Here is a 22290-nt window from a genome sequence, read left to right on the forward strand (position 1 = left end):
ATGATTTCTTGTATTCTTCCTTTTATGTCAACTATATTATCTTCCTTCTATGAGTTACATCATCTACAGAAACAGGGTTGGTTTTAATTTTAATATCCATAGTTTACACACAAATGGGGAAAGTGAATCTTTGTGAGAATGTGTATTTCTCTCCTTACTGAAACACTGCAGTTCCTGCTGAGAATCCGCATCCACTCTGTCTTTTGGGCTGGGTCAGCATTACCAAAGATGGCAACATGTTCTGGGCTGGTCTTTCCATGAAGAGTCTCATAAATCTCCTGCTGTAAGTGGCTGCAGTCCATCTTTTTCAACCTGAAATGAAACACCACGGAGGCTGGAGTCCCATGCTAACATATTAATCCAAACGTTAAAAAATAGTATTATAAAATAAATTGGAGAAAATAATCCTGTTAGATAAAAAAAGACTGTCAGAAAACTTTTAGCAATATTAATATTTTTTATTTTTTTTAGCAATATTAATATTATTTAGATTATAAAACTACTTCTAACTAGCACTGTCATTCAAAATATAAAAGTTGTTACATCAACATATTCCCTACAGAGACAAAATTATGGGAAATGATGAAGAAGCAAAGAATTACCTGAGCTTGCATCCAGATATTGCATTCACTCCAAATTGTACTTCATGTCTCTTAACAGAGCAAATTCCATCACCCTTACTTTGCATGAGGGTGATCTGAGGTGGAAAATAATGGTCAAGGAGAGTATAACGGAATAAAAAGAAGGCAGACTGGAAAATCTATGCTCTTGTTTCCTTAAAACTTTATTTTACCAATGTCATAACATTGTTCAAGTCACCAATTTTTTTCCCTCTAGTAATTAAAAAACACACAGACAGTAACTGTTCTCCCAAAAATGGCTAACCACATAGCAGTATATAAATATTTCATTAAAGCAAACAGAAATGAGTCATGATCCTTTACCTTCAGCCAGTTGAACATGCATCTATAGCCTTTGTTTAGTAACAATTCTGAAAACATAGTTTATTAATGGTTCGGTAAAGAAAATCCTGAATATCTAAAAACTCAGGGGACCTCAGAAATGGGAAATCCAAAAGATCAGCAGCTGCAGCTTTTCTCATTAGGCTGCAACAGGCTACCCAGCTACAAAAAGGATACAGAGTGACTTATATCACCAGTTAGGGCCAAAAGTGGCTTCCCAACAATATAGCCAGGATTCCCACTTCTAAGACTAGTAAGAGAAGCAGCTTTGTTCTGTTGAAAAGCCTGCAGAAAGAGTGAAAGAAAGGCACAGAGAAAAGCATGCTCTCCCACCTTCCACTGCTTGGCTTCATACCCTTCTTTTTTTTTTTTTTTCCTTTTTTTTCTTTTTCTTTTTCTCTCTCTTTTTTTTTCTTTCTTTTCATACCCTTCTTTATGGCAATGAAGTAAGTTAGCTGCACTGAACACTCTGGCTCCCTTCCACAGTTAAGCATACTGCAGAAATTTCTTGCAAAGCTTCCGTGTTTTACTTTTATTCACTAAAATAGATTGTGAGTGATCTGAAAATTGAAATTACTACATGCTACTTCTACCAAGGATTACAACCAAGGATCAACCAACTTCGTTTCTCCAAAATTACTATCAATTGAGGGCTATGTTCAGCCTGGCTGAAATAAGAGGAATTTAAACATAATTTAAAATATTTTTTAATGAACTACAGATGTTCCAGAGACCAACTCTGAGAGACATGAGATTTGGTTGATCATTTGAGGGCAGAGTTGAGAAGAAACCAGATTCTGCTGGGTTCAAAAAGAAGAAAGCCAAAACATAGTGATCAAGATTGGAAAGTTAGATTAAGTGGGAAATGAATAAAATGTCTAATGCCATCACATTATATTTTGACATATTCATAAATACATACAGGCAAAAATTCATTATAAGCACATAAACTCAAATGAGAAATATAAAGAGTAAAAGTGAAAAACAAACAATAACCTGCTGAATGCCCAGAAATATGAAAAAAAAAGCTGGTTTAAGAATTTCTGTGGGAGGTTCACTGAATTTATGATTCAAAGTGACTTATTGAAAGAACAAGTTTGGATTTGAGACTAAAGTCCTGCTTCATTGGGGGGTCAGATAATCAGAGAAAATATTACTGAATAAACATTGTTGAATCTCTATCACTTGCAGTTAAATTATCAAATACTAAATGTTGAGGCCTCAACTAACAAACTGAAGTAGGGGCCTTCATGTTCTTTGTTTTTTTTTTTTAAGGCTGGGCATGGATCCCTAGGCCTTCATATTCTTAATCTATTTTTCATGCATCATAGAAGCACAGGAACTATTTCTAATCCAGTATTTCCTCCCCTCTTAATCCCCTATAGAAAAAGGGCCCTAACCCTGAAGCGAATGAGAAAGTGTTGCTGTAAGGAAGTGCCTGGCTCGATAGTCAGGTTGGTTTGTCCAAAACTGACAGAGACTTTCTGGATTCCCAAAGTCCCATTGGTTTCTATCTCATAGATGACCTGAAATACAAAAGTAGAATCAATTAATAAAAATTATTCAATGGGCCAATTATACAGATTTTCTGTCTTGAAGAGTTTTATTATAACTAAATGAGGGTACAGCATAGTGACTATAATTTACAATTTATAAATTGTAATTAAATTTATAATTTAGTATTATATACTTGAACGTTGCCAAGAGAGATCTCAAAAGTTCTCACTGCAAGGAAAAATGTGTAACTGTATGCTGATGAATATCAACTAAACTTACTGTGGAAATCATTTCACCATATATGTGTATGTGTATATATGCATGTATGTGTGTGTATGAAATCATTGTGTTGTACATCTAAAACTAATATGACGTTATATGTCAATTATATCTCAATTAAAAAAATAACTGAATGAGTAAAACTAAACAAGTAATCTTAAAAATGCCAAGCACAAATACCATGAAAAGACAGACTATGTATTATATTTACAAATGTAAAAAGAGACTGGACAGAGCTCTTTGAAATGGTTCATGGGAGAAATTCATTTATGATAAGAACTGAAAGGGAAGAAAGATGAGTTTTGATTGTGTGCAGAGGTCAGTGGAGAGGGAGCATGGATAGCTGGTTTCCTTGGCTCTCCAATGTCTGAGGATGAATGAAGATAATAGCTGGAGATGGGGGTCATAAGCAATTAAAGGTAACATTAGATTTCTAAGCACTCTTTAAAATGATGCTTAAGGTTATTCTTCCTCCTGCAGGGTGATCAAAAGGGAGAATGGAGGACAAGAAGTTGACTCTTCTATTTCAGATGATACTGATTTTGTTAATAGAAAAAATGTAATAAGAGCTACAATAAACTGCAAATGGGTAAAGAAAGAAGAGTCAGAAGTAACTGTAATATTTTGGACATGAAATACTGGAGGATGGTAGCAATGGAAACTAAAACATGATTAAGGAAGAAGGTAATGGGCGCAATTCTTGACATGTTAAGTTCCACACACAAAAATTCATGTGGGGTTGGTCTGGTACTTAAATAGAAGATGAGGCACTTCTGATAATGTTGATCAACATCAGTCCAGAATCTGAGGTCAGCGTCCTCACCTGGGAAACCACATTCTGACAAGTGTTTCCAGACAAGAGAGGAGAACCAGCTTGTGAGACAAGGGTTACAGGAACCTGGAACTAGCAAGGGAAAAGAAGCAAATCAACTGAAATCGAAAGCAGTGTTTTCTCTCCTAGCTACATATTACGCTGAAATGAGTATTTTTCATTTTTGATCACCACCTTCCTCTCTCCTTCCATTGCCAGCCTACACCTTAAGATAAAAAATCATTACTTCTCAAAATCATATTTCTCAGAACATTAATTCTACTACATATAAAATTAAAGTTCCATGGTCAAATAAATTTCACAAATTTTTTCTTAACTTTTTTTCTTAACTTTTTATTTTAAGTAATAAAAGTCTACACTCCATGTGGGGCTTGAACTCACAACCCCAAGATTAAGAGTTGCAAGCTCTACTGATCCAGTGAGGCACCCCCAAATAAATTTTAGAAATATCATATCCGATATTCCTCTCTTGGAGAGTACCAAGTCCCTTTAGCACAATAAAGACTCTAAGAAGTCCACGCTATAGTATTTAATTTTACGTAACCCAATGTTTCACAAACTTATCTAACATATTTTATTTCATGTGGTGCTTATTAATCATATAGAACATACACGGGAAAAAATGTTTTGGATTTGCACTTAACAGTTTGATACATCACACATAATAGACTTCCTTTCACAATTACAGTCCAGACTGAAATTGCCTCTGATGCAAAGGGACCAAATAGTCTTCTTCCTTTTCCCTGATAAACAGTGTCTTACCTTCATATTCTGCAGATCAGTCATACCTCTTGGAACCTAGAATAAGAGGACAGCAAGAATCATGAGTGTGCATACACCCCCGAGAAAACCTCCAGGAGCTTGTGGTTTCACATGTGGGGAGGAAAAATCAACATATTAGATTCTTCTCTTCTACCTGATTCTTCTTTATACTAAAACGCTATGAGTAAAGCTGAGGGGATGTTGGGCAGCAACACACCTACTCTGAGCAGAGCTCTACTTGAATGACAAAAGCAAGAGGTTTTGGTGAAATAGTGAAATGTTATCCCCTGACACTCTCTCAAGCTAATCTCATTAGTCAGGAGGATAAATCTCTTAACCCAGATGTGTATCTCCCACCTCTTTCATCTTTCTTTAGATGGGGCTTCTGGGCCCAGTTTTTTATGTAGTTCTTAGGCATTCTGACTTTCAGTTCAGTGCCTTTTCCATAACCCAATAGCAGAAAGCATGCTGACTTTATATCCCCAATGGTGACGGCAGGGAGGGAAGGGACACCACCTTCAAGACTGTGAAGTTATAGTAAGAGGCAGCATTGAGGGCTGGATCCGAGGTGCAGCTACTTGTCAGGTTCTTGAAGAAGCGAGCACAGGTGGTACTTTTACTCTCCAGGAAACCTTAGAACAGAAAGAATTAAGGGAGTGATAAAAGAGAATGCCTATTTTATTTTTATGAAAAGCAATCTGTTTTTATTTTGTCTTTTTAAACGGTTTCTAAGAAAGCCTATTTTAAATAGCAAAAAATTGGCACTTCTGTTTGAGACTCACCAGCAGGATTGCTCTCAGCACAGAACCCCCCAGCTCCAACTCCTGCAGGCTGCCTCAGCAAGCTGATTACAGACCACTCCGGGAAGTATGTCAAAATGGGGTCCCCAGCCTGAACAAAGTATGGTAGAAATTTATTCACAGTGAGCTTGGAATGAATGCCACGAGAAAAGAAAAAGTAGAAACAAAATTAACTCAAGGGCTTGTGAATGTGGATAATACTGTCTTCTAAAAGAGCTGACAATGGTTGACCTAGTTGAAGGGGGGGGTACCTCAAAGACACCAGGGTCAACTGTCAGCCATGAGGGAAAAAACACATAACAATCCCATCCCTATCCCTAGGCTCACCTTGTAATGAGGTGGTGGGGACTGGGTTTGGATTGTTGAAGTGAACGATCCCCCTCCAAACTCTGTAGCCAGGGCCTCGAAGTGGGTTGCGTTGACCTTCTGGAGCTTCTGGAAATAGTTTAATTTTGCTGAAATGTTTTTTTTTTAAAGAAAAATAAGTTTAGATAAAAGAAAAACATTTATTTAAAAATATCTGGTACACCAAGTAAATGCTTTTAAAAAGTATCCTTATCGGGGCATAATACACACACAACAAAGTTTGCAAATACACTCATCTTAAGTGTAAATTCAAAAGAATTTTTACATATTACTATACTTTTATTCCTACTACTCAGATTAAGTTTTAGAACATTTCACCAGAAGACTCAGTAACACTCCACTTTCAAAGATAAAAATTCTGATTTTATCACTTACTATATATGTAATATGTTAAAAGAACTATTGTTTTTTATCAAGAGGGAGCAGGGTCCCTGCGTCTCCCTCTGCCTGTGTCTCTGCCCCTCCCTCTGTGTCTCTCATGAATAAATAAAATCTAAAAAACAAAACAAAACAAAAAAGATCTAAGATAAGAATATGGCCAATGAATGCCAAGCAGTTCCAAGTGCCTAATGCCAGGAAAGTGAGTGATTAGTAATCTGTGATGAAAACAGAAGGTCCAAAATTGCTCACATTTGCCCCATACCAGATGAATCTCTAGTTCAACAAAATGGTACTGTTTCTGTCAGGACATGGCAAAGCTGGAGATAACATTCAATCTGTCTTCTCCTTCCTGTTTCTTTTAAACTTCAACTCGCCATTCCTAATAATGTTTCCATCTCTCAAGTATATGAATTGGTTTATGTCTTTCTCCTTTCACTTCATACTTTCTACATTTAAAATTTCAGACACTCCAATGAGGTATATTCTGTAACGATTCTATAACTTCTATTATAACAGTATATCTATTCAAGTTCCTACAGCCATCTCCTTACAGCTAACAGGAATGATTGAAATTAAAGTTCTGTATGGGTTTTCTGTCCACAGCCAATAGGGCATAAGAAATTGCAAATGTTCACTAATAAAAGAGAGGGGGCAGGTGGAGAGGTAGAAGAGGGCAGATGACAGAAACTCAAAGACAACAGAAAAGTTTAAAAACAAAAATCCAGACACAAAGCCAATTTTCAACAAATGTTAGGTAACAAGAAGAACAGCCAACACATTTCTACTCACAGTTGTTCGCAAGGACACAAAACTGCTTAATTCCACTTGAATCCATGAAAACCCTCGAAGGAAATGGGGAATTACTCCTGAAGATAAGAGAGTTGTCCACACACATCCAACTTGAAGACCTGAGAGTAAACAGGATGAAGAACAGACACATTTAGAAGCGGAGCGTTAGGTCCAAAAAGGTGCGGCACGGCGGTCCGTCGAGGTCTAGGAGAAGCCTCCTCGGGCAGCCCTAGGACAGCAAAGAGGTCCTGTTCTATCGGACAGCCCTGCTCTAGAGAATCCAAGGGGGAACCTCCCTCCTGGGAAAAACCAAGGCAATTCCACTTCTAGAAGTGGAAGCGGGGCGGGAGGCAGGAAAGGCAACTCTTCTTAGTTCCAGATATGACCTATCCTAGGGTCCCAATCTCCTTTAGTATTCATCCGGCACACGGCAGCTCACCTCACGCTGCCTGGAAGGCAGAAGGAAAAAACCGTCCTCGGGTGCAGAAGATAGCAGTCCTTGTCGCAGCAGCAATTTATGTCGCAGGTACCAGGAGTCAAGTCACAGACACAAACAGGTAAGGCTATGAAGACAATGCAGAGCAGAGGATGGGATGAGGGTTCCCAAACTTCCAAGCGCGAACCCCCTCTGCCGACTGCCCCCCTCCTCACTTTGCGGAATTCACTTTGTCCACAGAATTTTATCTCTAAGCCAGTGGTTTCCATCCCCACATCTCCTCCCCTCACCTGGGAACAGGTGTACGGTCCCATTTCCAGGTGCAGAGAGGGTCACGGCCGTAGGGCCCAACGTAGAGATCCCAGGTACAGGCCACGGAGTTTCAGACCCCTCCGAGGAGGACTGAAGGGTCCCGCCCGGCGACCCCGGCCCCGCGTCCGAAGGGGTGGGCACAGGCGCTGAAGGAGAGGAAGCGGGCTGAGGCCAGACGCCCCCGGGGAGCATCAGGAAGAACACCTGCAGCAGCTCCAGCTGCGAGGTACACATGGGGCGGACTGCACAAGGGGCAGTCGAGACCCCCACGAGTTTAAAGTGGGCTGCGGCGGTCGCCAGGCGCTCGGCTAGAGGGTGGAGGGGAGGAGGCGCATCTCGTGTGACGTCATCCGCATGCATCCGCTCATTGGCTCAGAGCGACGGCCGAGAGCTCTTCAGCCAATAGGGAGCGGCGTTGTTACAGCTCTTTCCAGCATCTTTTAGTGTGCGCCCTCCTCCTTAGGCCAGGCGGCGCCGCGCCTCCGTCGCTTGGTAACGGCCTAACTCGCGGAAGAGCCCTTGCCCCTTCTCTCCGCTAGATGACAGTAGAAGGTCCGCGGAACAACAGGTGCAGCGGTGCGTGCACACGCGGGCTTCCTGGCCCCAGGGACCGAGCTCTGCCTCCGCACAGGGAAACCCCAGAGGCTGGAACGAGAATTGCATATCTTTTCTACCCCGGATTCTAAAGGTGAGAAACTCTAAGGAAGGATGATGATCTCAGGGAGGAAAATACACAGGTCATATACATCTTAAAAAAAAAAAAAAAGTCCCCTCTAAATATTGTATTCTTTTGGGAACAGATTAGGCTTCTTAAATTTTAACATCGAGTAATATTTTAAAAATATGCTGCAATCATTAACTGTGGACTGCATAGTTGTTATTACAGAAAATAGAGAAGTGATGAGAAATGGGGTAAGAAAACATGTGAGAAGCAGGGAGAGAAGGAGTAAGGAAAGGAGAGATAGGTTTTCTAGGAGCTGAAGGGAAAATAAGACGCCAGGAATGGAAATAGCCAAAGCATCAAGAATAAAACTTATCCTTTTGCTATTATAAATCGCCACCTGTTGTAACCCTTTTCGGGAGGTTTTCGTCTTTCCCAGGAGTGGCGGCATATTCTGGAGCAGCACTGTCTAAGAGAGCTTTCTGCAGTGTGGGAAATGTTGCTTATCTGCCCTGTTCAGCATGACAGCCACGGGCTGTGTGTGACTACTGTGCACTGGACATGTGGCTACTGTGACCAGAGAGCTGAATTTTAAATTTTTAGGTAATTAAAGTTAAATAACTGCATGTGACTAGCAGCTACCATATTGGACAGCAAACTCTGGATGATCAAAATCTTGCTCCGGATAGACCCAGTATTTTCCTCGGTCTGCATAGGTCTGACATCTATATGATTTCAGTTGCCTAATTCAGAGAAATAAATTGAGATCTGTTAGGAGTTGTCTAAAATCTGGTATGCTTATCTGAAATCTAGCTGATACCTCCTTTTCCCAGTGAATCACTTAGGCAGATAAATTTTAGGACCTCTGTCCTTTTTCACATTCTCTGACAAGGTATTGACTTCTAATGTTTTGAAATCAGTAGCTAAATGTATCTCTGTGTTACAAGTGTTCTCAAACACATTTTATTTATTTATCTATTTGATTTTTATTGAAGTATGATTAACATAAATGTTTCAGGTGTACAACATATTGATTCAACAATTCTGTATATTACCCCATCCTCACTATGCTAAGTATAATCACCATCTGTCACCCAACATTATAATGATAATATTGACTATATTCCCTATGCTATACTTTTCATGCCTGTGACTTATTTATTTTATAGCTGGAAGACAAAGATATTTTCATATGGTTGTGTGATGGACTGCTATAAGAAATACATATATTTGTGTGTGGGCATAAAACATTTATCTACCTTATTAGTAATTTTTGTAGGAAAGGACCAAGTTCAGATTACTCAAATTATATGTATTTACTAGAATATGAACTCCATAAATCAGAAGATTTTGTCTGTTTTGTTCACTGATACATCCTGTGCCTTGAACAGTACCTAGGACATGTTAGATGTGCATTAAATATTTTTCAAAAGATTGTTTTGTTGAACTCTTTAGGTTAAACTCAAGAATATATTTAGAGTTTATATTATTTCAATTCTTTTTTTTAAATTTTTATTTATTTATGATAGTCAAAGAGAGAGAGAGAGAGGCAGAGACATAGGCAGAGGGAGAAGCAGGCTCCATGCACCGGGAGCCCGATGTGGGATTCGATCCCAGGTCTCCAGAATCGCGCCCTGAGCCAAAGGCAGGTGCCAAACCTCTGCGCCACCCAGAGATCCCCTACAGTTTATATTGTTTCAGGACTGCATTTATTTATATAAAATTTCTATTGTGCAAACAACTGGAAATTATTTTAGATTTGAAAATTTGGAATTTACACTGTAACAATCAATGGTAAATAAATGATAATTATTCCTGAATTTATGTTGGTAATGTTGGTAAATGATCCTGTTGATTGAAGTAATTCTGGGGTTGAGTACAGGGAAATAACATCTTAGGATCTTTCTTTTTTGTCTCTCAGGATCTTTCTTTTTTTTAATTTATTTTTTATTGGTGTTCAATTTGCCAACATATAGAATAACACCCAGTGCTAATCCCGTCAAGTGCCCCCCTCAGTGCCCACCACCCAGTAACCCCCACCCCCCGCCTTCCTCCCCTTCCACCACCCCTAGTTTGTTTCCCAGAGTTAGGAGTCTTCCATGTTCTGTCTCCCTTTCTGATATTTCCCACTCATTTTTTCTCCTTTCCCCTTTATTCCCTTTCACTATTTTTTATATTCCCCAAATGAATGAGACCATATAATGTTTGTCCTTCTCCGATTGACTTACTTCACTCAGCATAATACCCTCCAGTTCCATCCTCCTCGAAGCAAATGGTGGGTATTTGTCGTTTCTAATGGCTGAGGAATATTCTATTGTATACATAAACCACATCTTCTTTATCTATTCATCTTTTGATGGACACTGAGACTCCTTCCACAGTTTGGCTATTGTGGACATTGCTGCTATAAACACCGGGGTGCAGGGGATCCTTGGGTGGCTCAGCGGTTAAGCGCCTGCCTTTGGGCCCAGGGTGTGGTCCTGGAGACCGGGGATCAAGTCCCACGTTGGGCTCCCTGCATGGAGCCTACTTCTCCCTCTGCCTGTGTCTCTGCCTCTCTCTCTCTCTCTCTCTCTCTCTCTCTTTCTCTCTGTGTCTCTCATTAATAAATAAATAAAATCTTAAAAAAGATAAACATCGGGGTGCAAGTGTCCCGGCGTTTCACTGCATCTGTATCCTTGGGGTAAATCCCCAGCAGTGCAATTGCTGGGTCTAGGGCCGATCTATTTTTAACTCTTTGAGGAACCTCCACACAGTTTTCCAGAGTGGCTGCACCAGTTCACATTCCCACCAACAGTACAGGAGGGTTCCCAATTCTCCACATCCTCTCCAATATTTGTGGCTTCCTGCTTTGTTAATTTTCCCCATTCTCACTGGTGTGAGGTGGTATCTCATTGTGGTTTTGATTTGTATTTCCCTGATGGCAAGTGATGCGGAGCATTTCCTCATGTGCTTGTTGGCCATGTCTATGCCTTCCTCTGTGAGATTTCTGTTCATGTCTTTTGCCCATTTCATCATTGGATTGTTTGTTTCTTTGCTGTTGAGTTTGGTTTTTTTAATTTTTTAATAATAAATTTATTTTTTATTGGTGTTCAATTTGCCAACATACAGAATAACACCCAGTGCTCATCCCGTCAAGTGCCCCTCTCAGTGCCCACCACCCAGTAACCCCCACCCCCCGCCTTCCTCCCCTTCCACCACCCCTAGTTTGTTTCCCAGAGTTAGGAGTCTTCCATGTTCTGTCTCCCTTTCTGATATTTCCTACCCATTTCTTCTCCCTTCCCCTCTATTCCCTTTCACTATTATTTATATTACCCAAATGAATGAGACCATATAATGTTTGTCCTTCTCCGATTGACTTATTTCACTCAGCATAATACCCTTCAGTTCCATCCACGTCAAAGCAAATGGTGGGTATTTGTCATTTCTAATGGCTGAGTAATATTCCATTGTATACATAAACCACATCTTCTTTATCCATTCATCTTTCGATGGACACCGAGGCTCCTTCCACAGTTTGGCTATTGTGGACATTGCTGCTATAAACATCGGGGTGCAGGTGTCCCGGCGTTTCATTGCATCTGTATCTTTGGGGTAAATCCCCAGCAGTGTAATTGCTGGGTCGTAGGGCAGATCTATTTTTAACTCTTTGAGGAATGTCCACACAGTTTTCCAGAGTGGCTGTACCAGTTCACATTCTCACCAACAGTGAGAGTTCCCCTTTCTCCACATCCTCTCCAACATTTGTGGTTTCCTGCCTTGTTAATTTTCTCAGGATCTTTCTGAATTACTTTTTTAAAAAATATTTTTTAAAATTTATTTATTCATGAGAGACATAGAGAGAGAGAGAGAGAGAGGCAGAGGGAGAAGCAGGCTTCCCACAAGGAGCCCGATGTGGGACTTGATTCCGGATCCTGGGATCACACCCTGAGCCGAAGGCAGATGCTCAACCGCTGAGCCACCCAGGCATCCCATCTTTCTGAATTACTTTTTCTTATTTTTAATTTTAGCACTAAACAAATTTTGAAAAAAATAGTTACTTTACCCCTCATTTTTGTTATAGTTGAACAAAAATACTATTTCTGTTGTTACTGTTATGTGTTTGTAGGAATCTGTAATACAGAACTCTTAACTTTTGAGATATAATATTAAAATCTAAAAGGTAATTTCGATGAAAGAGAATGAAGTTTATTCACATGTGTCATACAGATGCCAGTTTTAACATAGGAACCAAGTCTTAAATTGCAATAATTTAATATGACATCACTTTATAAGCAGAGATTTCCAAATTAGATCATATGTTACTAGCAGCTGTTCTTGCTTGGTATTAAACGAGTTCAATATATGCTTTAAAATTTAACAGATTGAATCAGGATGGCCAACTGAGAATAAGTTCTAGATCTCCCAATTCCTCCCCTCTTTTCCAAATCTAAAAATTACAAAAATTTATACAAGTATAAAAATTCATGTGCATCCATGCACATACCTGAATGTTGAAAAACATGGAGGGGTGCTCTCAATGGAACAGACATTGTGAGAATCCTTGAAAAATAGGAACCAGGTGGGATTGGATTGAAGGTAGACAAACAAAAGTTGCATAACAGAGGCTTAGTGCAGAAATGCAGCTGGCTCTTGGGGGTGTTCTAAGTACACAGAAAAGAACTATTGGCATGAGTAGGGTCTTTGGACAATGTGTGAGTTATTGATTGAGGTGTTGCTATAGGAAGAAACAGGTCAGCCTCTCAACCTTACTCCCACTTGTGCATGCAGTGGGTAGCAAAAGAACTTGGTCTTAAAGGGGACAGGGGCAGTCCATACAGGTACTTTTGCTGAAAAGCTGTGATGGCTTTTGATACCTGGGAGGAAGAGAGAGACTTTCCGTCTTGAAGACTGATATTCACTTACCTTGTCAAGCTGCACATGCACCGTTCCTCCTTCACAAACACCCTCAAGGCAGAGTGAAAAAGAGAAAATCTATTAAATATATAGGTTAAAAAGACACTATTACCTTCCAAAGAGAATAATAAGACTTGAAAATGACTTTTTAACAGAAATGAGGAAAGCCATAAAAAGTTGAGGAATGTGGGCAGCCCTGGTGGCTCAGCGGTTTAAGCGCTGCCTTCCACCCAGGGCCTGATCCTGGAGACCCCGGATTGAGTCCCATGTCAGGCTCCCTGCATGGAGCCTACTTCTTCCTCTGCCTGTGTCTCTGCCTCTCTCTCTCTCCTCTTTGTGTATTTTCATGAATAAATAAATAAAATCTTTAAAAAAAAAAGAAAAAAAGTTGAGTAATGTCTTAGAAGGAGCTACCCTATAATTCTATACCTAGCAAAATATCCTTCAGAAATGAAGATAAGATAAAAATGCGTTTAGAAAACAAGCATTGAGAAAGAAGATCACCAACAACAACCCACACAAAGAATTGTGTGTTATTCAGGCTAAAGGAAAAATGATCCCAGATGGAAGTACAGAAGTGCAGGAATAGCTTAAGAGCAATGAGAAAGATAAACAGAAGGTCAGTATATAAACTCAATTTTATTATAAATATCATCTAGAATTTTAGATGGAAAAATTTATAATAACAAAAAATTAAAGACCTACTGGGAATAAATCTATGATAGTGCAAGATCTCTGCATACCAAACTATATATGATTTCTGAGAGGAATTAAATTAACCCTAAATAAGTAGAGAGCTACATCAAATTAATGGCAAGGAAGACTTAAGAATGGAAACATGTCAGTTCTTCCCAAATTGATGTATAGATTCACTGAAATCCTAGTAAAAATCTCATCATTTTCTGGTAAAAATCGACAAGCTGATTTCAAATGCTATATATAATTGCAAAAGACCAAGAATAGCCAAGAGAATCTTGAAGAACAAAGTTGGAGGGCCTATTCCTACTATATATTATCTCTTATTATTAAGATAAAATAATTTTTAGAATAGAATGGTATGGCTTTGGCTGTAAGAAAGACTAATGGGAAAGAATGGAGTCCAGAAACAGATCTATGACTTGATCTATGACAAAATGATACTACAGTGCAGTTGCCAGGTAATGATCTCAGGGTCCAGGGATAGAGCCCTGCCTCTGGTTCCCCACTCAGTGAGGAGTCTGCTTGAGATTCTCTCTCCCTCCCTCTGCCCCTCCCCCTGCTCATGTACACTCTCTCAAATAAATAAATAAATAAATAAATCTTTTTTAAAAAACTGGGCAGAAAAATAACTTATCATAAAGAAAAAGATTGCTTAAATAGTATCTCATTAAAATTGATAAGTTTTTAAAAAATTAGCTATGAATATGTTTTGTATCATTTTCATCAACTGACACTTTAAAAAATTTTTAATTTTGTGACAAGTGTAGATTCACATGAAGTTATAGGACATAAATGTAGTTCTATACAGTTTTATCATACATGTGTTTCATGTGTCCACCACCACAGAGCAGTTCTATTACCTCAAAGATCCCTCCTTTTGTCCTTTCATAACCATTTTCTCCTCCCTCCCACTTCATCTCCCCAGGATCCATTTTTTTTAACCATTACTAATTTTTATTATAACCATGATTAAAATAACTCTAATTTAAACAGTGGTTCACAGTATTTATCCAAGTAAATCGAATAAATAGTGCCTACATGCCTAACAGAAAATGAAAGTTTCGTAGCTCTGGAGGAATTAATTTCCTCGCTTGTGAAGAAAGAGATTAATAAACAATGCAGCACATTGTAGAGGGAAGAAATAATGTTTTCACTTTGAAAATTTTAAGAAAAAACCTTTAACTGTTTGTATTAATCACAAGCACTGTACTACTTAGACGTTTCTAAATAGATATGCATTTGTGATACTACGTTTTTCTTTAATATAAAAGGGGTATCTATTTTTTTTTCCATTTCCATGTCATTTCATCCTCTGGAGACTGCCTGTAGTCCCGTCTTTTCTCCAGTCTGTCTCTGTGTAAGGTTTCTTCTAGGCAGAGACTCCTAATTGATGACTACTATTCGTTCTTCCTTCTCCCTCAGATGCACAGAGCCCCAGTTTTTTACTGAGCACAATGTAGCTAAAAGATGATGATTCCCAGCCTCCTTTGCAGTTAAGTGGGGCTGTGCATATAGTCCTGACCAATGAGATATACATTAAAGAATAGATGGGACTTTTGGGGAAATCTCTTGAGAAAAGAAGGCTATTCCTCTTTTTCTTCCCCTCCATCCTGCTGCTTAAATTTTGAGATGGCTGGAAGCTTGAGCTGTCATTTTAAAACATAAGAAGTCATGCTAAACAAAGGTAAACAGCAACATGGAAGAAATTTGGATTTCTGACAGCCATGGAAACTTCAAGCCTGCCTAGGACTCCTACCTCTGAACTTCCTTCATATGTAGGAGAAAGAATTTTATAAAAGACACTAGGTATTTTCACTTTGCCTCCCCTACATTTCACTTTGATGTAGGTAGACATTGCTGGTTATGGCTACATACTATTCCTTGCACGAATATACTGTAATTTATTTAACCAATCCCTTATTGATGGATGATTAGGTTATTTCCAATTTTTTAAATTATAGATATAGGTATAATTAACATCCTTATAGATATATTTGCTGCCTGTCTGGGTATTTCTATAGAGTAAATAACTAGAAATAGATTTATTGGGTCATGGAATGAGCACATTTAACATTTTGAGAAATACCACCGAAAAGATGATACTAACTTACAGCCCCATCAATAGAGTGCCCCTTTGCCTACACTCCTACCATCCCTGAATTTTTTTTAAATTTTTTTTTATTATTTATTTATGTAGTCATACAGAGAGAGAGAGAGAGAGAGAGAGGCAGAGACATAGGCAGAGGGAGAAGCAAGCTCCATGCACTGGGAGCCTGACGTGGGATTCGATCCCGGGTCTCCAGGATCGCGCCCTGGGCCAAAGGCAGGCGCCAAACCGCTGCGCCACCCAGGGATCCCCCATTCCTGAATTCTTAAATAATTTTGCCATTCAGACAATGTTTATCTTTCTTTTCTTTGATTACTGATAAGGAGGAACATCTTTTCATATGTTTATTGACCACTTGCATTTTCTATTGTAAGTTGCATTTGCCTATTTTTTCTTTTTTTAGTTATGAAAGTATAAATGACTACCATCTCACTGTACAAAACTTAAATGGTACACAAGTATAAGAGCAAAGAGAGACACTCTTCTTCATTGCTTCCCATCACATTCCACCACCCACCGTTTTATGTACATCCATCTAGTCCTCTTCCTTACATTTCCATATAAATATACATACTTATATAAGTGCTATTTATATATAAATAGGACCATATATATGTACTGTTTCACAGCTTGTTTTTCTTTTTTACAGCTTGCTTTGTTTTAAAAAAAATAGGATTCAGTAAAACGAAAAACCCAATACTTAACTGTTCCCTTATTTTTTCTCTTGCTATTACATTGCAAAAGTAAATATATTTTTCATATATTTGTGGGCATGAGTGTGAATTTCTTTGGATGGAGTTGCATAAGGGAAATTGTTGGGTCAAAGGCTGTGCCTTCTGATAGATCCATCCTAGATTTCCAAAAAGTCTGCCTAACTTTCTACTTTCACCAATTATATGGTAAGTGCTCATTTCTCCATAAACCTTACCTACATTTGATAGTTTTCTCTGATGAACAAAAAAGAAAAAAAGAATCATCTTGTATTTCCCTGGTTCATGGTGAGGTCAAAGTTATTTTCATATTTATTGGCCATCTATAGATTTATCAAGATTGATTGTATCCTTTACCTACAATGGTTTTCTATTGGATTATTTATGGATATATATTGTTTTTTGTTCAGCATATCTTTCCCCATATCTGGTAACAGAATTCTTATTTATTATGGGGAACCCATTCCCTGTGTCTAGATGATGAGTATATGACCAGGTCTGGCCTTCCTGAGTCCTGCAGCTCCTTAGCCACAGTGATGAAAGAACAGGCAGGCATGTTATTCAAGACAGGCTAAAAAGAGCTTTCAACAGAACTTCCATGGGGACTATTGGAAAGAAGCTTCTGCAGAGATCCCACAAACTAAGGACTATGTAAGCCTGAATTTTGTGCCACGAGCAGAGTCTAAGGAGAAACTCACGAGGCTAGCAGAAAGCAATGAGAACTGTTGTCCTATTGTCATTTTTCTGGAGGCCCTAGATCCAGCTGTGCCTAAAGCCTCCCCTGCTTCTGAACTTTAAAGTTTTGTGAGCCAATAAAGTCCCTTTGTTGTTTAAGGTAATTGAATTGGGGGCACCTGTTCGTTCAGTGGTTGAACGTCTGTCTTTGGCTCAGGTCGTGATCCAAAGGATCTTTTTTAAGAACCTATCTTTAAAATAAAGATAATTGAATTGGGTTTCTGTCCTTATTAATATATGTTATTTGTATTTTTTATTGATTTCTAGAAAAGTTTGGGATTTTAAATTCTAGACTTAGATTTTATGCACTGTATAGGTTAATAAAATAAGCATGGCCTTCCACAAAAATGACACCAGCTATTTGAATCATAACATATTTTTGTGGCTTATCTATACTTACGTACTAATTAGAACTCTTTTTTTTTAAATTTTATTTATTTATTCATGAGAGACACAGAGAGAGAGAGAGAGAGAGAGGAGAGGCAGAGACACAGGCAGAGGGAGAAGCAGGCTCCATGCAGGGAGCCCAAAGTCGGACTCGATCCCGGGACTCCAGGATTACGCCCTGGGCCAGAAGGCAGATACTTAACCGCTGAGCCACCCAGGTATCTCTAGTTAGTACATTTTAAAACTATAATTTCTATTTGAAGCTAAACTAGAAATTAAACTAGCATTTAAACTAGAATTAAACTAGACTCTCTGTGCTGGCATCTACTGATTGTCTTTTTTCATTCAGTTTGTAGTCTTTTTGGTTATTGGCATAATGAATGATTTTTGGTCAAAACCTGGACATTTTGGATGTTTATATTGTAAGACTGTCTTATTTAAACCTTCTGTTTTAGCTAGCTCACTAACACTGCTCTGGCAGCAGAAGGGGGGTTCTGTGCCATTACTGACAGATGCAATAGAATTATGATTCGTCACTTGGCTTCTCTTAACACCCAAGGGAGTGAGGGAGCCACAGCACTGCTTGTTACTGCTGAGAGTGGGGTGCAGGGTGGGCAGGAGCCAGCTTCCTCCAAATTTGGGATAGATAAGGCAAAAAGAAAACCCAAGTTGCTCACCATTGTGTCATATCTAGGAACCCAAGGTCCCCAGATAGTCTGCCTTCTTCTCTCCACCTTCTAGACTCTTCTTAAATATATATATATAATGTCCAGGGGTTTTATTCTTACTGACAGGAATATGGAAAAATATATCTACTCCACCTTCCTTAAAGTAGACATATATAACTTGTTTTATTACAGAAAGGAATTGCCAGCTCCCTTATGCTACTATAACTAGAAGACCTGCTTTTTCCTTTCGTTTCTGAAATTGTTTTTCTTTCCCTCCATTTTTATATTTTCTATTACCGATTTAACTAATAATCATTATCAGTGATATAAGTTAAAAAGTAAAATGTAACTGTATTCAAAGCATTCAAGTTATCTAGAAGTGTTAAATAAACCATCCCCAAATTGTGTGGTATAAAATGACAACTATTTTATTATTGTTATGGATTTTGTGGGTCAGGAATTTGGACAGGGTACAACAGAAATGGCTCATCTCTTGCTTCATGATGTCTGGGGTCTCAGCTGGCAAGATTCAGATGGCTGGGGGAGACTTTCATGACTAGAGTGCAGAATTATCCGTAGGTTTCTTCACTCACATCTCTGGTATCGTGGCTGGGAATATTTGAAGAGTTGGCTTAGTTGGGACTGTTAACTGGAATGCCTGCATGTTGTCTGTTCTTATGCCTTAGACTTCCTCACACTATGGCAGCCTCAGGATAGACTTTTTAAATAGAGGCTCAAGGCTTCAGGAATGAGTGTTCTAGTGAGCAAGGCAGAAGTTGCAGAGCCTATTTTGAACTAGCCTTAAAAGCCAAGTGGTGTCACTTCTAGGGGCACCTGCGTGACTTAAAGAGTTGGTTAAATAGCCGACTCTTGATATCAGTTCAGGTCATGATCTTGGGGTCCTGGAATCAAGCCCCATGTCAGGCTCCATGGTCAGTGGGGCATCTGCTTGGGATTCTCTCTTACCCTCTGCCCTTCCCCCTGTGCTCTCTCTCTTTTTCTAAATAAATAAATCTTAAAAAAAAAAAAAAAGCCATATACATCACTTCGACTGAACTCTGTTGGTTGAAACCATTATAAGCCCATCCAGAGAGTATATGGACCTCCTACCTCTCTATGGGAGATATGTCAAAATATTTGAAGCCAACTTTTACAACTGCCACAAAAAGTATATAAAATTTGAATATCTTGTTGTACAAAGTATATCAATTTAAGTAAATGTAAAAAATTTTGAAATTAAGTATCTTCAATAAATTGTTTTTCTTCTGATATATTAAAAATTACTTGGTAAGGGATACCTGGGTGGCTCAGTGGTTGAGCATCGGCCTTTGGCTCAGGGCGTGATCCCAGGGTCTGGGATCGAATCCCACATCAGGCTCCTTGTGGGAAACCTGCTTCTTGCTCTGTCTCTGTCTCTCTCTCTCTCTCTCTCTCTCTGTGTGTGTGTCTGTCATGAATAAATAAATATTTTTTAAAAATCACCTGCTAGGGATCCCTGGGTGGCGCAGCGGTTTGGCGCCTGCCTTTGGCCCAGGGCGCGATCCTGGAGACCCAGGATCGAGTCCCACGTCGGGCTCCCTGCGTGGAGCCTGCTTCTCCCTCTACCTGTGTCTCTGTCTCTCTCTGTGTGACTATCATGAATGAGTAAATAAAATCTTAAAAAAAAAAATCAAGGCTCTGTCTCTCTCTGTGTGACTATCATGAATGAGTAAATAAAATCTTAAAAAAAAAAATCACCTACTAAATTTAAAGGCAAGGCAAAACATAAATAATAATGAATTATTTAAATTTAGTTGAAAATTTTAATTCAGTTTTTAAAAACTTAATTAGGTCTTGTGTATTTTTATAAACCTGTAACTATTTATAATTTTAGTTGTCAATGAGAAGAATAGGTTCTGTGTCTCATATATGTTACATCTAGACTTACATGTATACAAATTTAGATTTAATTGTTTAATATCACAAATTGTTCCTTAGTTGCCACATGCAACTGTTGTAAAAACTGATAAATTTTGAATAGTGGATATAAGGAGTTCAAGAAAATGAACACTTTGCTCTACTGGCAAATATTTCACTATTCAAAAACTCTACTGTCGTCATTGTATTTGAGAGGAAAGAAATTATGATCTAATTTTTTTTTCCTAATTATTTCTCCAACTGAAATTCTCCCCACAGTCTGAAACAATAACCATTTCTGATTTGAGTAATGCCTCAGTCTTCAATTCTTCACTTGGATACAGTCATCTTTTCTTCCATGTCTACAGGGCAAGAGATATGACAGAGCTTTTTTTCTGGAGCCTGAACGTGTGAATCACAGCAGCAGATATGTAACATTGTGAGTTTCCTGGTGCTATTACTGAGCCTGCTTTCCTGTGTGACAGAAATGTCCATGTGATTTTCACTAAATTCATAATTTTGGGTTTCTGGTTTATGGGTCCCTGTAAGATGTAGGAAGAGGGCACGGGCCCCTTACCTGGGTTGGAAAGTGGTGTGACTTCTCTGGGAGCATGAACTTTTAAATTTTGTCTGTCTGGTCACTCTAACTGCTAGCTCTAGGTCAGAGTTTATAATCCAGGAAGTCTCCAAGAACATGAAACTCCTTCAACAGTGTTTCCACAGTAAATTATGGCCCAGTTCAGGTTCAGAAATTGATAGGATGCCAATTTGTCCCCTATGGTGTTAGTCCAGCAAATCCAGTCAAATGGTGGGATTTGGGTAAAACATGGAGCTTCAACATCTGGAGATGTGATCACACTTGTACTCACAATGTTTCCTGACCTTTAGATTTGAGTAATAGTTTTGGTACATTGAAATTTCTTATTTGTTCAAGGGAGAAAAAAGGACTCGTTTAACCAAGAGAAACTTTTGTATCAATGAGCCTAGACAACCTCCAAAAAATGAGGCCTCCATTTAAATTTACTTTCTGGAAATTTCCTCTCCATATCTGAGAATTGTAGTCAGAATTCAGTCTAGAGATGATTCAAGATCTCTCTAAAGCTTGATATCTAAGGGAAGCCATCTTAGATTTCTTTCTAAGTCAGTATGAGAGTACATACACTTTGTTTATTATTTTTTAAAGATTTTATTTATTCATTCATGAGAGACCCAGAGAGAGAGAGAGAGAGAGAGAGAGAGAGAGAGAGAGGCAGGGACACAGGCAGAGGGAGAAGCAGGCTCCATGCAAGGAGCCGGATGTGGGACTCAATCGTGTCCTGATCACCCCGCCTGATCACTGCCCTGAGCTGGAAGGCAGACGCGCTCAACCACTGAATCACCCAGGCATCCCCATAAACTTTGTTTAAATCAAAAGCCTGACTTATGGCCCACCAAGCATACATTAGTCACCTGCTTTGTAAATGAATAGCCTAAAGCAAAACTGTCTTGTCCTTAAGATGTTGATCAACACTCCTACCCTCTGCATTCCTTGTTAAAGTTTGTGATTCTTGCCTATATGTTAATCTATAATCTTATAAGCTTTTACAGGCTGACCCTGCAAAAACTATTCACTCTCTAGAGCACTTTCTTCCCTGTGAAGAGTGTTCCCTGGGCATCTGTCCTAACTCAAATAAAACTTTCTTTTTAGAGATTCTAAAAGGTTTGTTCATTTTGTGTCAACAGCAGTACTGTAAAAATAATACCAAAGTAACTATCTACTTATTTGATTACTCTTAGCAGTCCAAAACCCAAACAAATTTAAAATGTCCATATTTGGAGTGTCAGTTGTATAAATATTAGAGAATTTACATAAGCACTATGTGTAAATTGTATCCATTCTATAACACCCCCCCACAATTTTTAAAAATCCTAATGTAAGTTTTATTTGTTGTTAGGTATTATAAACCAGAGCAATCTATAGCAAGTTTAGGAATATAAAAATAGTAGCTTACTAAGGCTATCAACCACTGAATATATTTAATTTTATTTAAGTTCCTCAGTTCTACTTCAGTATTTCTCTCTTCTCTCTCCCTCCCTCCCTTGCTCTCTTTCTCTCTCTTTCTAAACATATATTGG

The 22290-nt window shown here is 38.7% G+C and overlaps 2 protein-coding genes across 3 annotated transcripts in view; one reads left to right on the top strand and one right to left on the bottom strand.

Moving 5' to 3' along the window:
* Nucleotides 1–7779, bottom strand: part of TCTN3 (tectonic family member 3) — a 28726-nt gene extending 20947 nt beyond the window's left edge. For both annotated transcript variants that reach the window (XM_025991148.2, XM_025991152.2), the window contains exons 1-12: nt 7395–7779; nt 7108–7231; nt 6669–6787; nt 5460–5587; nt 5115–5223; nt 4849–4964; nt 4333–4368; nt 3562–3642; nt 2363–2488; nt 1140–1247; nt 603–697; nt 159–312 (exon numbers count right to left, since the gene is read on the bottom strand). In XM_025991148.2, the coding sequence (XP_025846933.2) occupies nt 159–312; nt 603–697; nt 1140–1247; nt 2363–2488; nt 3562–3642; nt 4333–4368; nt 4849–4964; nt 5115–5223; nt 5460–5587; nt 6669–6787; nt 7108–7231; nt 7395–7776 (1578 nt within the window). In that variant the 5' untranslated portion in view covers nt 7777–7779. The remainder of the gene's footprint in view (nt 1–158; nt 313–602; nt 698–1139; nt 1248–2362; nt 2489–3561; nt 3643–4332; nt 4369–4848; nt 4965–5114; nt 5224–5459; nt 5588–6668; nt 6788–7107; nt 7232–7394) is intronic.
* Nucleotides 7780–7950: 171 nt separating this feature from the next.
* ENTPD1 (ectonucleoside triphosphate diphosphohydrolase 1) overlaps nt 7951–22290 on the top strand; it is a 135636-nt gene continuing 121296 nt past the window's right edge. Inside the window, exons 1-2 of the mRNA XM_072739639.1 lie at nt 7951–8104; nt 20544–20614. The gene's annotated coding sequence lies outside the window, so the exon portion shown is untranslated. The remainder of the gene's footprint in view (nt 8105–20543; nt 20615–22290) is intronic.

This window comes from Vulpes vulpes, chromosome 15, assembly GCF_048418805.1.
Source record: "Vulpes vulpes isolate BD-2025 chromosome 15, VulVul3, whole genome shotgun sequence".
NCBI classification, from domain to species: domain Eukaryota; kingdom Metazoa; phylum Chordata; class Mammalia; order Carnivora; family Canidae; genus Vulpes; species Vulpes vulpes.